Here is a 19,815-nt window from a genome sequence, read left to right on the forward strand (position 1 = left end):
AGTGCACTTGTCAACCACAATGCAACACTAATCACGAGACACATAACTCTCCTAAACAGTGTGCCACTCAACCAAAGCCCCTAAGGCAAAACAGCATGCCCAACACACTAGTCATAGATGACTTGATAGTGAGGCACACTGATGTCTTACTCACTAGGTTGAATAAGGAAAAAGTAACAGTCAGCTGCTTGTCAGGTGCCAGGATTCACCACATAACGCACACACTAAGGTCCCTCAACAACAGTACAAATAAGACAAACTAATTTTACATGTAGGTGTGAATAACCTGAGATGTACCTCCCTGGACTACATGAAAAGAGACATGGAGGAGTTCTCGGATTATGTAGCCCAGGCGGGTATGACCCTAGCCCTGAGCAGCATCCTACCATCACTCAGAATGACACCACAGTACAAGCAGAAAATAATTGATTTCAACAATTGGCTAAGTTTCTGGTGTCATTCTAAGGGGATCCAGTATCTGTCTGCCTGGGATGACATGACTGACAGACCTCGATGCTTTGCCAGAGATGGCCTACATCTGTCACGCATGGGCTTCCGGATACTGGCCAAGGCTCTTGCCACCCTTATAGTCCTTTTCTTAGGCGGTGTTCCAAAGACCGCCAAGGCTCTTGCCACCCTTATAGTCCTTTTCTTAGGCGGTGTTCCAAAGACCAAATTACCACCATAACAGCTACAAACAAATGCAATCTGTGAGTCATGCTGCTCAGTGCTAGAAGTCTAAATCTCAAAATGCCCTCACTCAAAGCACTCCTTAAAATGGAGAACATCGACATTTGTGCTGTAACAGAGACCTGGTTCAAGGCAGTAGAAAGCACCCCTACACTACCAGGCTGTAACTCTTTCCACAACTTTCGGCCCCAGAACTTTGACCGAAGCTCCAAAGGAGGTGGTGCTTCCATATTCATAAAGGATGCACACACCTCCAGACTGGTAGCCCAACATAATGCATCAGAGATACTTCAGGTGCAGCTAACATTCGGTAAGACAACAATCCAGGTCATAGCCTGCTATAGGTCCCCAACCATGTCCCAAGACTCACACTCCATGTTCCTAAGCATGCTGGAGAATATTAGGGTCCAACCTAACACTCTCATACTAGGCGACTTCAAGCACCCCTCCATTAACTGGGAAAACTACTCATATGCCAATACACTTGTGCACTGTTTCCTGGAGTTCATTAATTCCAATGCCCTGGACCAGCTCGTTCTTACCCCCACTGGAAGTAGCACCATCCTTGACCTGGTCATTACTAACATGGGTAATGCAGAATAGTTGCATGACCGCCGAATCATACAACAATGCACTGTATGAACAGGTACACAAATGCATGGATCTCGCCATACCCAATAGAACCAAGACGCTCTCCTCCAAAAAAAGGAAGCCAATCTGGTGGTTCCCTGCCATAAATAAACTCTACAGTAGAAGGAGGAAACTGATGTGGAATAAGGTGAAGTCCCAAGACTGGAAATACTCCCTTATCAGACTCAACAAAAAGTTGAGATCTCTCATCAAATCCTCTAAAGCTAGCTATAAAAACCAAATTTCAGCAGATAATAAAGACAACCACAAGGCCTTCTATAGTTATGTAAAAAATCTCCACGTCAGTACCCAGATTTGCTCTGAGCTACTGCACAATGGTACCTCCTATACCGAGCCAACAGATACTGCCAATATACTGGCCGACAGATTCAGTGGCAACTTTACCCCTCTCTCCCCCACAAAGGACCAAATCACAATACCAGTAGATTGCCAGGCACCCAGTATTACTGCTGCACAGGTTAAAAACAGCATTGTCCAAGGCCAAGAATACAGCTTCTATGGGACCTGACAAGATCCCTGGCTGTGTTCTACATGAACTACAGAGTGAACTGGCACCTCACCTGTGTGCCCTGTTCAATCACAGCCTCACCTCAGGCTTTGCCCCTACGGAATGGCGCACTGCTACAGTCATCCCTCTCCACAAAGGAGGAGCGACTACAGACCCTGGGAACTATCACCCCATTAGCCTGATGAGTCTGATATGCAAAGCTATGGAACGCATCATCATGGACCTAATAAACAAGGATATAGGGAATCTCCAAACTCTGGATCCCACACAGTTTGGTTTTGTAAAGGGTAGATCATGCCTGCTCAACTTGGTCGACTTCTTTGAGTTAGTCACCAAAGCTGTGGATGACGGCAAGGTGGTTCATTCAGCCTACCTTGATCTGGCCAAGGCCATTGATACCATTCCTCACTTAGGAATCATAGAAAAGCTCACTAAGCTAGGCATCAACCCCTATATCACTAGGTGAGTTGCAAACTGGCTCACAGATGGAACCCAAACCCACAGTGTGAAAGTAGCTGACTCCAAGTCAGACTGCCGACTAGTCATGAGTGGAGTCCCACAGGGTTCGGTCCTGGGTCCTCTCCTGTTTGCTATCTACTTCTCTGAAGTCCAGGCCAACAAGAAGGGATGCTGGCTGACAAAGTTTGCAGAAGATTGCAAGTTGGGAGCTATTTTGACATCCTACAGAATGGCCTCACTGAGACCAACGACTGGTGTCAGAGCCATGGCCTTAAGCTCAATGGCAAAAAATGTGTCGTCATCCCCTTTGGAAAAAACACGGTTCCCATGAATTACCACATTGATGGTAATCCACTGAACACAGAAGGCATTATAAGAGATCTGGAAACACAGGCTGACAGCAACCTCTCTTTTGATCACCACATTGCCACTGTAGTCATCTCATTACTAAGGGTTTGCATCCAGGAAGAAAGAGGTCAATGTCTCCCTCTACTCTTCCCTCATTAAGCCAATCATTGAGTACAATGCCCCATTTGGCATGTACCTCACTAGACACCTGCAACAACTGGAGAGGCCACAAAAGTACCTCACAAAGAGGATCCTAGGCCTTAAACACTTGTCCTATATGGACAGACTCAAAAAACTCCAACTATTCTCTGTCTCATATCATCTACTTAGAGGTGATCTCTGCTTGACTTACAAAGCCATGTCTGACCCAGCTCTGTTAGAAATGCTACATCTAAAGAAATCCCAATCCCGCTGCACCACACGCTCCAGAGACCTCAACCTCATTACTACAATCAACAGAAAGTTCTGGAGGGACAGGTTCATAACACAGAGACAGCCCATGCTATAGAATAGACTTCCCATACATGTCAGGTAGAGCACCTTGCTGACCCTCTTCAAGAGAAATCTTGATATGTGGATGGGAAATAGAAAATTCACCCCGGGGATCACTCCAGTGGTTCAACCCGACAGAGGCACTGGGAACTAAGGTCAGGTGGCATGATGCCAGGGTAATCCTATGGCTAGGCTTGTAAAGGCCCCACGGCCATCAGCCTAGTACACACCTATGAACCACCACCACAAAAAGGCTGGTCACCAGTGATGTCCCCCAGGGCTGTATGTTGGGTCCACTTCTCTTTTTGAAAGTCAAGCCAGTTGACTGCAAGCAAGAAGGAATCACAACCCCCCCCCAAGACACTAACATCTTACAGAAAGATCTAATACAGGCAAATGACTGGTGCCAAAGCCATGGCTTAAAACTCAATGCCAGGAAATGCATAACAGTACCTTTTAGAAGTCAGCCACCCAGGGAGACTTCCTCATTGATAAAACACCACCAAAAGTAGACAGGATCTGGGGGATAATGTAGATATTGATCTGGCTTTCAACCAGCATGCGTCTAAGGTTGTAAGAAAATCATTCTGTGTCACTCAACTTATAAGCAAAGGCATGATCAGACCCATCACCGAGTATAATGCCCCCTTTAGTACGTAAATGACCAGGCACATGCAACAACTGGGACATCCACAGAAGTCCCTCAGAAAAAGAATACAGGGCGTAAACACAATGTCCTAAACAGATTGCCTCAAAGCCCTATCTCTATATTCTGTTTCCTACAGACTCCTGAGAGGAAATTTATGCCTGGCATGCAAGGCATCCTTGTTTTCCATTCTGATGGATCTTTTGCATATCTGCAAAAGTATATACTTTTTTTTTTTTGCAACTTATATAGGACATGTTAGAGGGACATGTATGTTGCTCAGAGAATCCCCATTCTTTGTAATAGGCTTCTTATCCATCCATGTGAAGCAGAGCCCTTCCCACACCTTATTTAAGCACAACCTGGATCAGTGGATGGGAAATTTGGAAATCATCCCTGGTCTGACACCTATATCTCTGACAGACATAGGCAGCGCTTAAACCATGCTCTAACTAAAATACACCCCTTTAAATAAAAAAGACTTTGACTTTTCCCGGTTAGGGGTCGCCACAGCAAAACTGCGGTCCACTAATGATTGGTAGTGGATTTTTACGGTGCTGAGTTGCCAGCCCGAACCCCAACCTTCAAAGAAGGCAAACCCATTCACGCACGCAACTACCTGCATGTCTTTAGACGTTACTCGACCGTGAGGAGGACATGCAGAGTCCACACAGAAGGCACTCCAGCCGAGAATCGAATGGGAGAACCTCTTGCTGTGAGGTGACAACACTAACTGCTGCACCACCACGGCCCTAACCTCTAAAATACAGTAACTCATGGGATATATTTGGGTTGAATGGCTACGTTTATAAAGGTCCCAGTGGTCATTGGGCTAGTATATATCCATGAACCAGGATTACTGGGCAAGATTGTTTCATTTAGCAGACCTGTTTTCTTCCATCTTTTGCTGCCCAAATTCCTATCCATATTTTAACTTCACTAACACTCTTTTATTTTATTTTTTTTTGCATTAGTCTTTGTCTACACAACATTTTATTTCCTTTATTGATAGAACTGTCTATTTTTCCAGTCTGTTTGTGTCTGATTTTTCTGACTGTCCTACCCATTTTGTTTTGATTAATTTGCAAATTTCTTCACTGTCCCCACTTCAGTGTTTCTTTACATTTCCTAAAACTTTCGATTTTTCCTCACTTCTGAAGCTATTTTTAAACATTGTTCGTTCTTTTAGATTAGTGCCTTTTTGATGCCACTTTTGGTGTGTCTTAATTGTAGTACTTCTTCCACATGGCCATCTTTGTCCAGGGTTGATATATTTTCCATCTACCTATGTGGCAACAACTGATTCAAGCCTATTCTTTTATAAGTAGACCTTACTAATACCTGTCCCCCTCCCTCCACAATGTAAGACATCAAGAAAGGGCCCGTTCTACTGTGTGGCTGTATTAAAGGTGTTGTAGTTTATAATTAGCATTTTAGCATCAAGTCTGATTAAGTCTCTGCCTTATGGTGTGTTTTTATAGAGAAAAAAAGGATTTAATAAATGTATGTGAGTTTTATTTTTTCGCCATTTGTTTCTTTCGTCCATAAGTTTGCTGAGTTTTTCGTTAATTTGTGATACCTGGGAAAGGAAAGCATTGGACATTGCTGCATCTTACATTTATAGTGTCAATACAATGTTCTTTCATCAATGCCACTGGTTCAGGTAACAGTCTGCTCAGAATGTGAACAATGTGCCTCATTTCTTTCTATGCTTTTTTCACTGATTTGGCTTTTTGCCTTTCCCCTCCATTAGCCATACATCTTTTCCTGCTACTGTTCCCACCACTAGAGTTCCCTGATGCTTCACTTTGCCTCCTGCTTGCCACTTTTAAATGTTTGTTTAAACACTGAATGTGTCACCTAGAAGTGTGTTTCCTCAGACTCATAGCAGTACAGACCTGCATCCATCTAAATGGATGCCAGTTCCCACAAAGTCAAGCTCTCAGATCCACATCAGGTGTTCATCAAACTGATGAATCTCATGATGCCAAGTGACATCATCATACATGCCAAAAACAGGAATACATGCATGTGTATGTATGTGTGTTCCTTACCTAACGCCTGCCGCCTGCCCTCAGTTCTTCAGACTTCTTTTTCACTGCTGTACCTGTATTTTCTACATAGATAGACAGTGTAATCAATATTCCTGCTCTGTGCAGTCCCTAATCCTGAAGATTGACTCTATGTCACCCCACCCCTGCCATAACATCTGACAAAAACTGTGAATGATAATTAAACAGGATGAAGACATAACAGCACCAAACAAATTACACATGTCCAGTCTGTCCTATGATGTTCAAAAAACACCTCTCAGTATCTGTGGAGCCCTGACCTCCTCTGTCTGAAAAAAATCCAAATCTGAATTCAAACAATATAAATACAAAATGTATAGATACTCAGTGTAGAATTTTCAGTTGACATTGTGACTAAAATACAACACACCTCCTGTCCCATATTTATAGCAGTCCAGCTAAGATCCACAACACTGCAGAGTCCAATGCTAATGAAACAGCTGTAGCAAATAAGCTTAATGCCAAACCAGAAGGATGAAATAACCCTAAAACATCATCTTAATGTAGCACTAGATGTGCTCTCTGTTTACCTTCTGGACAAAATGTTGTGTTGTCACAGCAAATGCCTCTAGTACAAGGCTCGCTCTCTTTAGTTCTTCTCTGACACCTTGAAGCTGCCTGGCTTGTTCTTCACATTTGTCCTTCAGCTTCTGAACAATCTGCCGTTCAGTCTCTCGGGATGGAAGCTCACCTTTTGTGGAAAATCCATTCCTTATAATACCCGACTTTAGCTTTGCATGTCCTTGGGGAAACAAAAGAAATAACTGTAAAAATTTACTCTTGACATTTGCAATGTCAAACAATTACTCATACGGTGAATTCAGTGTATCACATAGTGACTGGTATGGCCTTCTCTGCAGGACACTTGGGAAATCACACCAAAAAGAACAACTTAATAATGGACAATTTCTTTTTCAGTGCCAGTTTTTTATACTACTTTCACAAATATGGTATACATACACTTCTTTAAATTTGGATGAAATGATATGAGAAACAGTGCCACAATCTTAAATAGTACTGCTTTTGCTGTTGTTTTATTTATTTTTTTTCTTTTTAGCACATCACAACTGTCTTACAGTTTCAGGTTAAACAAAATCTCCATACCTGACTCTACATCCTTAAAATGCATGGTCTCTGGAATCTGAGAAAGACATCTGCTGATGCCCATGTATGAAAATAGTTAAAAGTATTACTGCTTTCCACTGGAATGAAAAATCCTCCACCACTGGTAACAGATTATCACAACAGTGCTTGCATTCTGAAGGACGCAGAATATTTTGTAATAGTATTTTAAATACTAGGTAAGCTCAAGTGGGACATCTACCGTTGTGCACCTCATAATATTAGGATATTCTGATACCCAACACGAGACAATTATTTCCATTGATAAAGTGTTTAAAATTTGTTTTAACATTTATACAAAGGCAGTTTCCTACATGTATTGAGATATCTCTGCTGGTGACTTCTGTGGAACCAAAGATTTCTACTATTAAAAATATGGACCTGCTACCTAGGGGGTTAGTTTCCAAATAATCCATAAATGAGGTTATCATCCCTAGACCTCCACATCAGAGTTTTCCATGCCTTTTCCTCTTAAACCAAAGATCTGCAACCTTTGATTCTCTTTTGGCTTACTGGTGACCTCCCAGTGACAACACTTTCCAGCATTTTTGTACAAGTTTACTTTCTAATCCACTCAGAAGCTCAACCATATCAGTGATATTAGTAGGAGATTAATAGTGTTTCCCCAATAAGTATATTGTCCCCATATATCTCAAGTGAAAACTTCGGATCACCCATACAATCATTCAGACTGTTTTCTAGGTTGCCGGGGAAGTACTGTTCTTGCTATGTCATGGGGAGCCTATTCCAGAAATGATGGATATGTTGCCTTAAAAAAGTGTCATGTAATCTGGCATTGTTAGTGAGGAGATGCAGGTTTACATTAACAGAGCAGATGTTTGACTTACCAAAGGATCTGTTTAGCTGAAGGACTTCAAACAGTGGCATCATTCTTAGCAAGGAAGGTGAAAAATATCACTTAGCAGCTTATATGAGACTGTTTATAGCGAGAGGACTTTTAGGCTACAGAGTTGAAAAACATACTGAGACTTGGGATGCTTTTGGTGAGGCAGTTTCGTTTAGGTACTTACCAAGATACATATCGAATGAGGCACTGTACTCAATGATGACCACAATAAGAGCAAAATAAAGTGGTATTTTAACGTCTCTGAACCTCCAAGACATGCCATAAAGGATGAGTTGTACATGACAGAATGATTTTCTAACCATGATATAAATATGGTGGTCAACTGAGTTTGTTACTAACACAAGCATTTAAGTGGAATGTTATCTATATAGTATATGGTGGTGATGGTGGATTTATTAAAAGAAGCTATAATGAATTTCTTAGCATAGCAGGTAAGTCTAGATTTGTTTGGGCAGTAGAAAAACAAACTGTACCCAACCTTACACACCAAAAGTTATTTATTAGGAAAAACGTAAGCGCTTTCATGACTGAAAATGTCGCTTCATCAGACAACTTATGTAAAAGCAAATACATTTAAATAGAACTAGAAATGTCAGCTGACATTTAAAATACAAATCACCTGCAGCTCATTATAAATTAGTACCTGTTAAAAACAAATACCTTCAAAGTAAAAAGTTTTTAAACCATCCTAGAATGACCTCTATAAAAAGCCTGTTAACCTGCAAAGTAAATAAGACATAAACATACAAAAGCATATAGATTTACATAAAAATATACAAGGCAAAATGTTACTAAAAGTTCATTAATGCTTTAAACAATGTGATTTCAGGAATGGTTTGAGAGACATAACTCCATTTAAGGCTGGAGGTCTCTCAGCATTAAGCAAAATAATCCATTCTTGTTCTTTGCTCTCAGTGTAGTTTTCAATGTCACCCCCTCGTACATTGGGTTGTATCAATTGAATTACAAAAAACTTGAAGGTGTGTGTATGATCAGTGAGTCTTACATGGGTAGAGCTAAAGCACTGCACTCTTTCTGTGTGGTAATGTCTCTAATATGCTACAGTATCCTGTCCTTAAGCATTATATTGGTTTTGCCTACATAGAATGCATGACAGGTCTGGCAGAAAGAAAAATAAACCACATTTGAAGTGTGGCAATCGGCATAGCACTGGCTTTTAATAGTAAAACGTGTTAAAGGGTGTGTATAGCTGGTATTAGTGTAAATAAATCGGCAAGCTGAACAATGTCTACATTGAAAGATGCCAAGTCGTGTGGAGACATTAAAATGTTTAACATTCACTTTGCTGCAAAGATATTGTTTTAGGGAACTATTGTTTCTAAAAGAGAAACAAGGAGTGCTCCCAATATTGTCCATTAGACCCGGTAAATCATATAGTATGTTCCAATGTTTCTTAATAATGGAAACGTTGCATTTGCCCTTGAATTTCCTAATGGTAAGCTTTTGGGACTTACCACTTTTCAATCCCTTTTGTAAAGATAATGTGGAGACCTTTTATGGGCTGACAGGAGCTTTTTCTTTTTATTACAAAGTGGGAGTTCCAACACAGAAGTTTAGGTTAAAACTTGTCATTATGCCTGCATCATATTGGTATGGATGCCACAGTACATCTGTCTAAGAGAGGTATGCAGCAGGCTTGAGTACAAGGTCTACCAGGCAGCTGTACCATGTGCAATTATAAGCAACTGGCTTTGGTATTACCTGAAAACAGAGGAGTTATTAGGGGCTATGAATTAGGTTTCCAGGAAGAACGTCATGCAGAGATGGTCAGGCTTGACTAGAGAGGGGATAATAAGAAGGATGGTTCAGTTGTGGGATACATGATGCACATAATGAGGACAAGATCTAGAAGACTGACACATATGACATTTAGAAGAAAATTTGGTGAAGAGTACTTGTATTCTAAGAAGTCCAAAAATCACTGGGAATATTTGCTGTTGGTAGAAAATGTTTGCTAGTTGATGTGTGGACAGCCAAAGCCACATGCAAGAAAGGTATTTAGTTCAATGGTTACATTTTCTAACAGGTTAAGGTATTCCACATGCTCAAAATTGGCCATAGGTGAGGTTTTATAATTGGACAAAGTGTGATAATTAGTTTTGTTGGGGGTTTTAGGACTTTAAGCAGATACAAATTAATATCAAATGGAATCTGGCAAGACACAATAGGGTTATGAATAAATAAAGATATTCCCACATATTTGCTGGTGGTTCTGAATTCACGATAGGCACTCTCCTTGTAATGGGGGATTGCTATTATCAGGTGTCTGCAATAACATAACACCCGATGTCTGTGAAGGTAAGGAAAGCCTAGAGTTTTGACATTTTGTTGCTTAGGGCTTCTGGCATTCATCAGTGCTACTTTGATATTATCCAGACTGAATTTGCTATGTCGGGATGTCCGTTAGGTGAACTTTGCCTAAAAAGGCACTAAAAGGGTAATGAAAGATTTAGTCAGAAGTAAGAGAGATATAGGACCTCCCATGCAAACCAAAGGGGTCTGTTGACAATTTCTTCCTAATCAGATACACAATGGATCCCCTCAGAATGCCAGCAATGCACTAACCAATTAGTGAAGCCAATTACTTTATCCTTGAATTTAGGCAGAAAACTTGATGAAGGTAAAATGCTGCTCCACTGGCATGTATTTATATTCCTCCTAAAACTGCTATAATGGAACTTAAGAAAATTCTGGGAGAAATAATCAGTTTTCAGCAAGCAATATTACTTACAGGTGGGGACTTGAATGTGATTTGCAGCAGTGAAGAGGTGCCTTGGGGACCCAGAAGGGAAAGTATAACAATGGAGGGTAGATTTCTGAAGAAATTTATGAAAATATTTGGCATGGAAGATGTGAATTCAGTAATAGGAGCTTGGCATGAATTTACATGCTATTCCCTAAGATTTAAAAACTGGGCTAGGCTAGACAGAATTTATATTTCACAAGAACACGTGCATTTAATTGAAGGTCTTGATAAGCACCAAACGACTATTTCTGATCATAACTAAACTAAAAACACAGGGAAATGAAATAAAAATGAGACACTGGTACTTTCCCACCTATCTGTTGAAAAGAAAGAAATTTAAGGATGGGTAGTGGAGATTATTCAGGAGCTATAAAAGAGGAAAGAAATTTCTTCTGAAAATATAGCTAGGGAGTAGGATAAAATTAAGGTGGAATTTAAAAATAGGGTGGAAATAAAAGAAAGGGAGCTATTGTTAAGTGGTAACAAGAATTATTTAGAGGGACTGACAAATGTTAATGTATTGCAAAATAGGGGGAACCTCACAGAACAAGAAGAGGATCAACTGCAGAATGCTAAGCAGAAAATAAGGGATTACCTCGATAATATACACAAGATTAGAAAGATTGCTGTTAAGCAACTGTTTTTTGATAATAACACTAGAGCACAAAAACTTTCAGCACAACGATTCAGGCAACAGAAAGTAGAAAGAGGTGTCACCAAGCTTAGGGAGCCTATAACAAGGAAGGTAACAAGAAATCCTGTAGAGGTATTAGAAATATTTTGGAAATTCTATGAAAGTCTGTGTAAAGCAGAGAAATATGGAAATCAAGAAAAGATACAAATGGAAATGTTTATGGAAGAATTAAATATGCCACATTTAGAGGTAGATGAGACTCAATTACTAATGGTTAGGACTGGAAATGATGAGATAAAAATAGTGATGTATAACGAATCTACAGGAAAGCCCCAGGAATAGATGGTATTCCTGTGGAAGTTTGGAAGCTAGGAGGGAAAAAATTATACAGATCTATAAGGTTTTGTTTAACAGTATTTTAAGAGGAGGAAAAGTAACAACATCCTCTAAGAAAGCAGTGGTAGCTGAAATACTTAAAGAGGGCAAAGATCTATCAGACCCAGCTTCATACAGGCCCATTTCAATATTAAATTGTGATTATAAAGTGTTCATGTCTATAATGGCTAAAATAATGACAACAGTAATGCCAAAATTGATAGATATGGATCAGTGTAGTTTTGTGGAGGGGAGGCAAACATTTGAGAACATTAACAGAACACTGATGATCCAGAGGGAAGCAAAATGCAAGAAAATACCACTGTTGGTGGTGGGACTTGATGCAGAGAAAGTATTTGCCAGATTTATTTATTTATTATTATTTATTTTACATTTGTTAACCGGGCTGGTCTAACTGGATACATATCTGTTTTCAGTAGAGGCCCGAGGAGAAAAGCTCCAATACACAATAGAAGTACATATTTAAATTGCAAGATTCAAAGTATTGTTACAACAAGAGAATACAGCTTACATATGCAGGAATAAAAATTTACATAGATGTTATATAAGACTAAAGGACAGACAGGAAATTATACACAGAACATTGATTTCGTTAAAGATACTGAAAAATAGACTGAAATCAGAGATTTTCCTTATTACTAAAAGGAAAGAGAAATTTTAGAGATCTGCAATTAGGGAAATGGGCTAGGGAAGTGGACCTAGAAGTAAAGAGATATGTAGTTAGTCAGGTTCTCGACATGGGCATGTCCATTGTGTGGAGAGATATAGATTTAGCTGGGACTTTATGACCAGAGCAATGGAAGCATTTACATTTCCAGATAAAATTATAAGGTTGATTAGGAGGATATATAAGGGATCAGAGTTGAAAATTAAAGTGGGTGGAATCCTTTCTGATCATTTCTGTTTGAGCAAAGTAACCAGGCAGGGGTGTCCTCTTTCATCTTTGTTATTTGCATTAGATTTAGAACCACTGGAAAAGAAAATAAGGGACTCAGAATTTCAAGGATATAATTGGTATGGTAGTCGAGAAAACCTGGGATGTGCTACAGGCTTATGGGAATTGATGGCCACAGGCTAGTAGTACAGGTGACTCCCAGTAGCAGTAGGTGTGGGTGTGAGTATGGGTGAGGAATTAATGTTTTGGCTACATAGCCAATGTAAGGTATCAGGATCTCCAGGATCAGTAGGAGGTTTAGGCAAGGATTTCTTTATTATCTTTGCATATACATAAGTGATGTTGTAATGCTGTTGTAAGGTTTTGTTGCAGATGTGCTGTTTACTGACCATGAGTGGGATGGACGATGGACAGACTAGCCTCCGATTTAAAAAAAAGTAGTGCAACTCTCAGAGATGGAATCAGTATGTTACAAGAGGCAAATTCTCAGTAACCATGAGGCAGTTAATAGGCTTGTCTACATATGAGGCTAAGACACCATGATGAGAGGGACTGTGTTACAGGTCAAACAATAACATGAACAACAGGTGATGGAATTTAAGCACAGCATAGATCCAAAATAAGTGCACATCAATAATAGCTGAGGACATTCCATGTAAAGCCAGCTGAGACACAAAAGGAAATGGATCAAATTTAAGGAAGACTGTCTGAAGATAACTTGGGGCATCTGTAGTTATCTATGGGTACTTGGGTCTATATTGAATAATCAAAACGTGCAGTCACTGAACTGTATTTACATCGAATATACCATTCAGCGAATTTGCTCTTGTGGCAGGCTGTACCCCCCCCGCGCTAATTATATATACCAACTCCGAGATCGCACTACAGTGAGGAAAGGGCAAATTTTCTGATCTTCACTGTACTGCAATCTCACTATTAACAGTTTGCTGAATGGTATTTTTGATGTAAATAACTGTTTGGTGAATTCACTTTTTGATTATTCAGTATAGACTTGGGTACTCATTATTTTGCGGGTATACAACAGAATGGGAGAGTAAACTGACTGAATTAGTTTAATGGGATTCTTTTCACAAAACCATACTTTTGTGTTTATGAACAAGAACCAACTAAAGAAAAGTAGCGTGTGTGTGTGTGTGTGTGTGTGTGTGTGTGAGGGGATGTGTTTAAATTAACATGAGGTGCAGTTAACTCCAGAGCCATTGGTTTAAGATCACAAGAGGAATAAAGTGGAAGGATTTTTTCAGGAAAAAGGCCATTATTATGGTACAGGCAGTTGAAATGAGTTTCTCAGGAAGTAAGCTTTCTCAAGAAAACATTGAAATGTTAATAAATACTAATAACAGTCCCTATCATCTTCCACAATTCACAGGTAAAAAAAAAATTCTAGATCATAAGATTTGTCTTTTTCCTGGACATTCACCACTCTAGTCTGGCTGTACTGAAATCATGTGTACTTTTATTTATTTTATTTGTTAGCAACATAGGTGGGCTGGTGCAGAGAACAAAAGGCGTATACATCATACGTGCAATTAATTCTGGTAAATACATTATAATCATTCAATACAAGTCACAAAACACAGGAAGTAAATAAGAACACACACCTGATGTTCAGTGTCTTAGCATGCAGATGAGATTCACACAAGGTGGGCATCACAGAATGGAGCTAACAGGATTAGTCACTAACTTGCCATGTTTCTGTCAGCTGCACCAGCTGGCAAAACTTTCTAGAACTAGATTCTTTCTCAAATGAATGCAGATGTTACTGCTACAGAGATGATGTTTAACTGCCCTTAAACTGACATTTCCTTATATTCTTTGAATATTTGAATCTACAAGATTGGATTTGGTGGAGTGGGAACAGAAAAAACTTAAAAATACAATTCTCAGCTTGTCCCCATATGGTGCAGTACTACATGAGGGAATACATACACACACATATATATATATATATATATATATATATATATATATATATATATGTATGTATATATATATATATATATATATATATGTGTATACATATATATATATATATATATAGATATATATATGTATGTATATATATATATATCTATATATGTATATATATATATATATATATCTATCTATATATATGTATATGTATGTATACACACATATACACTATATACACACACACACATATACACACACACACACACACACACACACACACACACACACACACACACACACACACACACACACACACACACACACACACACACACACACACACACATATACAGCAAACTCTCAGTTAACCGGCACCCATGAGGATAGGTGGATGCCGGATAACTGTTGTTTCTGGTTGCTTGAGAGTCTGTATTAAAAATAGGCCTGAGTGATACTGTATCCTATACTATTTGTTTGGTTTGACTTGTTCTTAGATTGGGGCAAGAGGGAATTTATATCTGTCTTCCCTTTTAAACCTCTAAAACTAAAAACATGAGGTATGTCTCTGCTAGGGGGGTGCAGAAAGTGCAACACTAACACGGCTGCACTGATTGATGTTACACATTTTGGAGCTGGCATAGCAATTTTTTTTTTTAAATTCAAGGTGAAGTGAAGTAATACCTACTAGACTGTTACAGCAGGATCCAAAATTATGAACAAATCTGGACTACACAAAGGACTGCATGTAGAAAGATGAGTTAAGATTCATTAGACTTTCCACATGAAGAAAGTTAGGACTTTCACGTGAAAAAAAGTCTGACCTTTGATTTCTGATTTGTATACACTGAATTACGTATAAATTGCATACTCTTGCTGAAGACAAGGTAAAATATTAATGTACACTGCATTCTTCAGTTAGCGGAGGTAGAGCACAAATCTTGCTTCCTTTACATACATGTAGTGTAATAAATGTTCTTCTGTAAAACCTGAAAAAAGGTCTCATTCAGATATATTAATTAAGGTATGGTTAAATTAATTTATTCCTTAACAGGGACATTTTTATGACCGAATTGCGATTATCTGAACTGGGAGCCATCAAAATCTGGAATTTAAACAGGACTTAACATTATATAAATTTTTCTGCTACTGCCTCCATTTGTTCAGATGTCTTTTTTCTTTTCCATCCCATAACTGAAGAGCAAAAAAGGAAATATTTATGTGTGTTTTCTCCATTTTATGTGATCTCAGTTTTTCCCCCAAGTTTGCATACTTTTCTCTCAGTCAGATGAGACAGTAAAGCCCATACATGTCTGTGTTTCTTAGTTTATTAAACTGTTTCCAATATTCACACCTATTTTATGGTGAAAATGGCTTTTGGTAATTTGTTTGATACAAGCACAACTGCTATCAAAATTGGATGGAGAAAGCTTTACCATCTAAATGACAGCTGAATAAAATAAACCTCAATATGAAGTCATAACAATAAATGAAGAAAACATTAGCAGAATGACCTAATGATTAAATAATGTATTATACAAAAGATGACATACCCAAGCAACTAGCAGCTTTGAAGTCATGACTAGAACTGATCTGAGTACAAGCTTATATGGGCATCATACACATACAAATGACACTATTAATACTGGTGCAAGACAGTGCTGCTTGACATGAGGACCTAACAGCTATGGAGAAGACTGACTTAACAGATGCAGATTCGCTTATGAGTAACTAGAATGCTATAATTTACTGCTACAATGACCGTCCTCAAAGTATGATAAAATCCACAACGACATGGGAAAATATGTAAATCAGAAGACCAGCTCTGAACCTGGTTTCTAGAACTGTAAGACAGAACTTTTAGCTATTCAATCATTACACTGTCCCTCCTCTACATGCTCAGTGTCTGCATCTTCAGCCTATCTTTTACTTCTCCAAGATGTTACTACACTTAATGTCCAAGATAACAACCAGTATAAGAAAATAAACACAATGCGTGCATGCTTCGCTCTTCTGAACAGTTAAATGCACTCTTTAACATCAGAATACATTTCATATACCTGGTCTCCATCAGGAGACTGGTTGCTAGCAGAAGTGACTTACACTAACCCACCACACACTAGAGAAAGGAATTCAGTACTCAAGATATCTGATCCTTTTCTACTGGGCTGTTTATGTGACACATATGAACCACATCGAGAAATGGACCAGTATCAGCAGTGATAAGGCTCTGTCACCAAGGGATTGCTCCAGCCAGAATTACAGCTAAGTGAATGGGACAGACAACTGCTTCTACATACAGCTGTTATGAAAGCTATGGCAGATGTAGTATTCTTCATTCATTTATTCTCTGATTATAATTTTATTCCAAAATTCAAAGGCACAAGGGAGCAAGGCCTGTTCCATATGCAATGGGCACATGGCAGAGAAGAAACTAATTTTGTACACTGCCCCAGTCTAACAGACTTGATGCCGTATAGCTTAATTACTACAATGCTGAAACATTTAATGTATTCAAAGCTTATGTGAGACTTAGTTTCCAAACAGACATCCTCATCTTTTGATGTACTGACATAGAATAATTAAATTTACAGGTGCAGTACTGCTTAAACACTTTGACATATTCATTACTGACACAATGACAGCTAAAAGACAGCTGTGGATGAACCTCAGAAGTCCTCCACACACCGCTGGATAACCTAAAACAAACTACCACCACCATATGGCACTCAAAGGTGATTTCATGACCACAAACAGAACTGTTTTCAGATCATAGCTCTCAACCAGTCAGGGAAAAATCCAGAAATAAGGGGCACTTTTAAAATATTTAGTGATCAGCAGTATGGTTTCATGCCAGGAAAGAGCACTACAGATGCAATGTTTGCTCTGAGAGTGTTGATGGAGAAATACACAGAGAAAAAGGTTGCATTGTGTCTTGTGTGTTGTGTAGACTTGGGAAGCATATGATGACAGAGCCTAGAGAAGAGTTGTGGTATTGTATCGGGGGAAGTCGAGGTGGCAGAGAGTAGAAGAGGTACAGGTTAGGGATATGCAGCGGGGTAGTGTGGGACAGTGGTGAGGACTGCAGGAGGAGACATCCATTTTTAGTGGAGGTGGGATTACATCAAGGATCCCAGCTCTGAGTCCTTTCTTATTTGCAGTGTGATGGGACAGGTTGACAGATGAGATGAGCAGGAAGGCCCCGTGGACTATGATGTTTGCAGATGACATGACATTGTGAAGGAGAGTGAGAATAGGAATCAGGTTGGAGACTCTGGAGGTGGAGATATGCTCTAGAGAGAAGAGAGAAGGAATGGTCAAGCAGGGCTGTGACAGAAATATGTGTGTAAGGAAGAGGGAGAGGAGAGTGGTGGAAGAGTTGGTAAAGGTAGAGTTGTTAAAGTGTGTGTAGTTTTAAGTACATGGGATCAATCAGAGTAATGGTGAATGTGGAAGAGAAGAGAGAGGGAAGGGTGGAGCTGGGTGGGAGGGGTGGGTGGGGTGAGAGTGTCAGAGTGATTTGTGAGAAGAGTGAAAGGAAGGTCTACAAAACAAGAGGCAGAGCTAGAGGAGTGTATATGGACAGGATATAGTTGGGTTGGAGACAGTGGGATGACAGAAAAGCAGGAGGAAGAGAAAGATGATAAGATTAAGATGTATTAAGGTTGATGTGGAATGGATTAGGATAGGATTAGGAGGGTTAGGAATGGGGGATAGTCAGCTCAGGTTTGTTTGGGGTTAGAGCAAGACAAGAGAGTTGAGATGGTTGCTGAGGAGGGAGAGATGGATAGGGAGAGAATGAATATAAGGGGAAAAAGATGCTAAGGATGGAGCTGCCAGGTAGAGGGAGAGAGGAAGGGAAGGCCTAAAGAGAGGTGGGCGTGGTGAGAGAGAGAGGACATGCATGCGGAGGTGTGACGAAAGGATGCAGAGGATAGGAAGAAGCGGAAGAAGAGATCTAGGAAAAAAGGCCGAGAATACCATTAACTTGAAACATTGACAAAATAAGAAAATGTGCAGTAATATACATTTTCTGAATGTAGTTATTTATTAAATGCAACTCACAACTTTTTCTCCAAAAGTCTACAGTTTTAGGAGGGATTAAGAGGGCCAAAGTTAAAATTTCAGTCAAAATGAGGAACTTCCCTGAAAATCAGGGACAGCTGAAAGGTATGTTTCAGACTGCATCATGCCTTGGACTCCTTGCTTCTATTTTCAAGTAGAAAATGTATTTAAATTGAATTTGATTTTGTATCATGAATCACTGGAATGTTTGCATGAAATTAAACATCATTACATATAAGACAAACAATGAGTAATTGAGTTGATGGATGACAAGTCAACGTCAACACAAATCTAAAAGGAATCACAGCTGCAGGAATACTTGTGTTTTGGAAAAGACACTAACATTACTTTCATTACTAACGGCTAATGTATGCTCGTATAAATCAGTGGTGCCTGTCTGATATTGTTGAAGATGTTTTTAATAATCTATGTTTTACTCAGGAAGCAACAGTAACCAATAATACAGGTCTTTATGGAGAAAAACATTTCAGAAATTGTAGATGATATATTTTTGCAAAGAAAAGTAAACAGTTGTGTTCCTAATGAAGACAATGCTTAATACACAGAAAGGTTTGCAGTGATATAGCTGTCTATATTCATGGAATAACTTTTATAACATGCAGCTTAAATCTTTTTACAGAAAAGATAATATGCAGTTATAAACTTTTTCATACAGCGATGGTTTATAACAAAAGGATATTAGTACATGATACAACATTCATTTATAGAAAGATAAAACATTATTATCACATAATACCCTGTGTTATCATCTGCCTTTGCAAACTACATCTGGAAATAAAGTGGCAACCAGTAATCAATTACCTGTTATGTTCGCCTTTTGTCTTTGAATGACCAGGTGGTGGAGCCCTTTTACAAGTCCACAGCTTGCAACAAAGAAAAGGATGTAAAACATACCTCTCAAACTCTTAGCACAAGAATCAGGGACAAAACCAAAAATAATTAGGAAAAAAAGACTCAAAATCAAGGACATGCTTTAAATACTGCTCTTATAAGCTTACAAAATTGTTAGAATAGCAAGTTTTGTATCAACATGCATTTCCTGAAGGATATGAAGTTTGAAACTCAAAATATGTCTTTATTTAGTGACTGCAGACCTCCATGATTTGGCAGAAATAACAGACCAAAAATATGAGGAAAAAAATCTGGACATTCTGTGAAATTCTGGAAAATTGAAAGGTATGATGCAAAACTATGTCTTAAATGGCTTAGTTAATTGTCCACAGCAAAGATATCCTTGCCAATCGCAGATT

At 39.1% G+C, this 19,815-nt stretch overlaps 1 protein-coding gene across 1 annotated transcript in view; it reads right to left on the bottom strand.

The window, feature by feature from the left end:
- Nucleotides 1–19,815, bottom strand: part of MTUS2 (microtubule associated scaffold protein 2) — a 3,916,139-nt gene that overhangs the window by 778,225 nt on the left and 3,118,099 nt on the right. Inside the window, exon 9 of the mRNA XM_044073264.1 lies at nucleotides 6,397–6,608. Coding sequence (XP_043929199.1) covers nucleotides 6,397–6,608 — 212 coding nt within the window. The remainder of the gene's footprint in view (nucleotides 1–6,396; nucleotides 6,609–19,815) is intronic.

This window comes from Protopterus annectens, chromosome 5.part1 (genome assembly GCF_019279795.1).
Source record: "Protopterus annectens isolate FY-2018-M chromosome 5.part1, PAN1.0, whole genome shotgun sequence".
Lineage (NCBI taxonomy): Eukaryota > Metazoa > Chordata > Ceratodontiformes > Protopteridae > Protopterus > Protopterus annectens.